Source organism: Sinohyriopsis cumingii, chromosome 15 (assembly GCF_028554795.1).
Source record: "Sinohyriopsis cumingii isolate HCF-2022 chromosome 15, ASM2855479v2, whole genome shotgun sequence".
NCBI classification, from domain to species: Eukaryota; Metazoa; Mollusca; class Bivalvia; order Unionida; family Unionidae; genus Sinohyriopsis; species Sinohyriopsis cumingii.
This window is the reverse complement of record NC_142975.1, coordinates 131009397-131015396: the sequence shown is the minus strand read 5'-3', so window position 1 is coordinate 131015396 and position 6000 is coordinate 131009397. Positions and strand designations below refer to the sequence as shown.

The 6000-nt window shown below is 39.0% G+C and overlaps 1 protein-coding gene across 6 annotated transcripts in view; it reads left to right on the top strand.

The window, feature by feature from the left end:
- LOC149782784 (hydroxysteroid dehydrogenase-like protein 2) overlaps positions 1 to 6000 on the top strand; it is a 41200-nt gene continuing 35200 nt past the window's right edge. The window contains exons 1-2 of one of the 6 annotated variants that reach the window (XM_089934292.1): positions 1 to 752; positions 5678 to 5949. In XM_089934292.1, the coding sequence (XP_089790418.1) occupies positions 5705 to 5949 (245 nt within the window). In that variant the 5' untranslated portion in view covers positions 1 to 752; positions 5678 to 5704. The other 5 variants (XM_089934291.1, XM_089934293.1, XM_089934294.1 and 2 more) reach the window with 5 other exon arrangements.

Below are 6000 nucleotides of genomic sequence, written 5' to 3'. Positions count from 1 at the left end.
TTTAATGTTACCAATGTGTGTTACTGGGTGAGATTTCTGTTATGTACAAACAAACAATGCTCAAATATTTGGATGCACACATATAACCAGGATTTTTAAAAAAAGTACAATGTATTTTGCTTACCCTATGAAATTTATAACGTAATATATAAGCAATAGCATTTGATAATCTGTGTCCCGGAACTCTGAGAAACGAAATCCATATAACCAAAGAAACAAAGCAAAAAATAAATAAAAATCAAGTTAAAAAAATATATATGTTTTTCATCCAACTCATTCTGTAGTCAATTGAGTTTCATGTATCAGCTATGCAACATAATCTCCTGCCTTGATATAATTAGGAGCGAACTTAGGAACCGAATCACATCTTTGTCTGAGTCTTAGTTTGGCACTTTTACAAAATAAATAAAATGTACGCACGTGCTCAAGCTTAAGACTGATGCTCTATTATAACTTTTTTAAAGAAGTGCCACATGTAAGCACAGGGACTCGTTGCAAAGAAAATCAAGGGATGGGGTTCTAACCTGTAACAATATAACATTATATTATATTGTACAATATGTTGTATTGTTACAGGTTAGAACCCCCATCCCTTGATTTTCTTTGTAACGAGCCCCTGTGCATGTAAGCCTTAATCAGATACGATCCGATAACCAGGTTAGCTGACGAATTCACTGCATCTTCGGGTAATCCTACATACACATACGAAAGTGGGTGTTTAACAGACGACAAAGGCTACCCGGATGGCAATTGTAGGCATCATACTTCCGGCATAGTTGTTGTTCTGCAGATATAACCGAGGTAGTCCGAATGATGTGCTCTAGGCTTCGGGATGTTCAAGTTTCATAACTGATTTAGTACAAATTACTTTGAACTAATTCATTGCACATACTGGATTATACCCTGTATCTTAAGTTGGTTTGAGGTGTGTGGTGAGTATGAACCGTTGTGGGATGTTCACAAACTACGGCGAGACTCAATGCGTTCTTGATTGTGACCTCGTACGGATGCACACCGTGTCCAATTAGATTAATACTACAAAGATCAAATAATAAAGAGGTAGGAAGCATATACTGTTTGGTCACGTAAGTGGAAATGCATTTAAGCCTCGATGAAGGTGTGAAAAGCTACAGTTGGTATCTCTCAAAATAAGAAGTATTCTTTTTGCAAATCACATTCTGTAAACCGCACGCATCTATTTTTGTAAGATACATTTGGAAAGATAGTTTGCCGGTCGATAGGGGTATGGTTAAAGTATATACATAATCATCATTTAAGTAGGAATAAATAATATTTTTGAATGCTACATTCGAGAAAATCTGACGAATTTTTTTTTTAATGTGTGCAAAGCATTACATATTTAGGGGTACAACAAATTAGTATCATTTATATATTTGTAAATTTAAATTTTTGGTTTCTTCGATTTATGAAACTGAAGGATGTATTTGTACTTGAATTTAGTATCATGTGTTAGTGTTCTTTGCCAGGTTATGTTTTCAGCATGTTAGTACAATAAATGTTTACATACAGCATCTTTCTCATTTTCCCTTTAGTGAAATAATTTTTACATTTTATATTTGTTATGCATTTATAAACATTACATATTTTTTGTTCTGAATTCGAAAGAAAATTCCACACCACCTCGATTAAATTGTGTGCCCTTAGATGTCTTCTTATAATTCTTATTACATACCAACATGCCAAAAGTGTGTTGTGCAATTGTTTTCCTTTCATGTCAAACAGAACCTGCCATGATTTCCGACCATTGTGCTTTTACTCCATTATTAATATCGAGACCGAAGCCTGACGATATATAAACAGTTTCCCTCGGGTATAAATATAACTTCATCTATAGTTTTTATCATGCAGGCCTACTCCTGGAAAAAGAGCTGGAAACACATTGGAGATCATTGTACCGAGATAAATCTCTATTTGATCGTGCCATACTCTGTATTTACCTTTTCCCGTATTCATAAAAGCAGACAAACTACTTAGCCGTGGTATCTCATTTGGTAGAGTGTCAGACTTTTAACCTAATTTTTGCGTGTTTGATACCCACACAAGCTAACCCGGGTCGGCTGCCTTTGTATGTCCTTGGGAAAGGCACTTATCTTAGTTCCCATATAGCCAGCGATATGTGATAAGAACCGTTAGTAGTAAGTAATTGTGCGTTTTACCTTATTCGTGATCCTATGGGCCCCCGTCCTCGTCTGTAACCCCTATGACAAAACATTTCCCACGCGACCCATCAATGTTTAATCACTTTTAATTTTGTACCGCTATATGTAAATGCGCACGTGACGGTATTGAGCCAGTCATTGGGGTTAGTGTCTCGTACGGCTGTCTTAGTTCCCAAAGGCTAGAAAATAAGGTCAAACAGCCCCATTCTCTTACTACTCTGGTCTGCAGAGATTTTGGAAACAAAATTCTGCACACACACACACACACACACACACAGTCACAGGCAGGCTGCAAGTCTAGGATAGCGATCAAGACTATTTTCTACTCAACCTTTACTGTCTTTGTGTGTGTGATTTGGACTTTTAACGTAGCTTTAACAATTTTTCAGTCATATCGCTACGAACGATTACTGCAGTATGGCAATTTATAGTAATGTCTAGCTATGGGGCATCATGCTGCAGACATGAAGCATGATGTCCCACACCAGGATGACCAGTCCAATCAGTCCTTAATGCTGAGGACCAAGCGAGCCAGCTGTTCGTACCATTTTTGTAAGTCTTTGGTATGACTCGGCCGGGGATCGAACCCACGACCTCCCGCATCCTAGGAGGACGCTCTAACCACTGGGCCACCGGAGCAATCGAAAAAAGGGTTCGGTAGATTGGTAATGTTGATAAATAATCAGCTATATCTTGGATTTATGTCACCTTTATCGTGTATTGACAAACCTGATTATGTTGTAGATTATTTCACATATACATTACCAAAATCGTTAGTTGCCGGATATGAAATCACTGGACAACAAATTTTTACAAAAGTCATGTTACTGAAATAAAATTAGTCAATTCTTATCAATTTTTATGTGCTGAACACGAATATGACAGTCAAATTGCAAAATTGGCTCTAGTTTTTTTGTAATCTGCAAGAAATTAATGTTTACATAACGAAATGCATTCCAATAGTAAAAGGTCAACTGTAATAGCCTACCTATAAAAAATCAAGTCATTGACTACATCTTAGATTTCTTCGCCTGTCTCTTGTACAGCTGTTCGGGAGCATCTCTGAGGAGTGTCCAGCAGTAGTCAGCCAGCATTGTAGGGGACCATTTTCCCTGGTATCTTTGTTCCATTGTTGCGATATCTTGATGAAAACGTTCGCCGTGTTCATCACTAACAATACCACAGTTGCTAGGAAAGAAATCCAAATGGGAATGAAGGAAGTGAATCTTTAGAGACATATTGCAGCCAAGTTTCTTATACTTCATCAACATGTCTTCTACTAGTTCCTTATAGTTTTCTGCCCTAACATTTCCGAGGAAGTTTGTAGAAACTAGGCGAAAAGCATTCCATGCTTGTTTCGCGTCACATTCCAGCAAGTTGTTGAACCCGTCATCTTTGAAAAGCTCTCGAATCTGAGGACCCACAAAAACTCCCTCTTTAATCTTTGCTTCGCTGAGTCGAGGGAATTTTTCATGCAGGTATCGGAATGCTGGCAAAGTCCGGTCAATGGCTTTCACGAAGTTCTTCATCAAACCTAGTTTGATGTGAAGGGGTGGTAGCAAGATTTTCTGAGCCTCAACCAGAGCTGGGTGTTGGATATTCTTCTCTCGAATGGCTACATTCTGCCTGTGAGTCCATTCCTTCCTCATGTAGTGCATTTCCCTTGCTCGGCTATCCCACTCGCATAAGAAACACATGTATTTTGTATATCCTTGCTGCAGTCCCATTAAAAGGGCAACTACCTTCAAATCACCACAGAGGTGCCAGCTGTACTTGTTATACTCAATGGAATTCAGTAGCTGCCTTAAGTTATCGTATGTCTCTTTCATGTGGACAGCATACGCTGCTGGAATAGATGGAAGAATGTTTCCATTGTGCAAAAGCACAGCCTTGAGACTCAGTTTCGAAGAGTCCACAAATAGTCTCCATTCTTGTGGGTCATGAGTGATTTTTAAAGCATTCATGAGGCCCTCAATATCGGAACAGAATATCAGATTACTTTCCTTTCTGAAGAAAGGCTCCAATTGCTGGTGGCGCTTTCGATATGCAGTAATTGTGACATCTTCTTCTAGAAGATTCCATTGTTGGAGTCTTGATCCTAGCAATTCTGCCTTGTTCTTTGATAAGTCCAAATCACGAATCAGGTCATTTAGTTCTTCCTGTGTTATTCTGTGTGGGGTTGATGATGCACCACAGTGAAAATCTGGATCACTGCATGCTGATGGACCAGGAGAAGAACAGGTCGACTCACCTTTCTCTTCGTCAGATGAATCAAGAGAATATTCTGCTGGAGGTTCTGGAATAGGAAGTCCCTCACCATGTGGAACTGGTCTCAATGCAGACGGAATGTTTGGGTAGACTATTCTCGACTTCTTTCGCTTCGCTATTCCGCCGGAAAGAGGAGGAACCAAGCAGAAGTAACAGTCATTTAGGTGGTTGCTTGGCTCTCTCCACACCATTGGGACTGCAAACGGCATTGATGACCTTTTGCAATTCAACCACTGTGAAAGCTGTGTTGTACATGTAGCACAGCATATATGCGGAGCCCAAGGCTTGTCTTGGTCACCAACCTTGCATCCGAAGTAAAGATGATATGCCTTCTTCACTTGAGAATTGATACTTTTCTTCTGGTTGGCAAATGTCACTTCCCCACAAATATAGCAAAAATTGTCCGCGGTATTAACACACTTTCGAGGCATTACTGTTCTTTATTGTACGTAAATGGATAAAATAATAAGTTTTATGTAACAGTAGCTTGAACTGTCTCGCACAACGTCTAAAATATTTTAAATGCTGAACCTATCTGATTGGGCTTTATATAGTACACGGCTTACGTCAGCTTCAGCAGCCGCCTGGCATTAGTATAATAGGCCTACACATGTATAGTACACTGCTGACGTCAACTTACTTCAGCAGCCGCATGGCATTAGTATTGCATTGCATCAGAAAATGATGCAATCAACTGTGGATGATGTGAGCATTATGGTATTATGCAATGTTACATCATTATTCCGGATGTTGCTGCAGTCCTACTGGAGAAATTTACACAGTGAAACATAGAAAATGAGGTATATGAATATCTTCAAAACGAGAGCCAATACAAATTTTTCACGGTTATATTCGTGTTCGGCACACCAAAATACTACAGATTAGGGCCTTTTCAAGTCAGTAATGATTTCACTGTTGACCAGTGAATTCACTTTGAAGAACTCAACGTGGAACGAAGTGAATGGATGACCCTTGGCTGGGGAAGATGTCCAGTGATGTTAGTACATAATTTTCACATAGGTTCTACTCTGGACGACAGACTTCCAGTGGCAGACTTGATATAAGATGTTTTACACTGGCAAAACCAAAAGGACATCTGACATAGATACGTCACATTATTATGATCCAGCTTGATAAAACATTTGTTTAGTGCTTGAAGATTATGGGTTGCAACCATTTTAATTACTTTGATTAGTTTATTTTAATGCAATTTTTTGTATTCCCAACAGATATAGCTTGGAATAATCTTTTCCAAGATGAAAACGGCGCTAGTAATCGGTGCATCACGTGGTATAGGGCGACAGATTGCCTTGACACTTTCCGAAAACGGTTACCAGGTAGGCGTGGCTGCAAAGACAACCGAGTCAAGTGACCACCTTCCGGGTTCGATATACACCGTGATCGAGGAGATTAACCAAAAAGGAAGCATTGCCTATCCATTCAAATGCAATGCAAGAAATGAGCAAGACATTAGATCAACAGTTCAAGGTTGTATCAGTCGGTCAGTTTCATAAAAAGACATTTTATTTGTAGTTTAAATGGAATATTTACT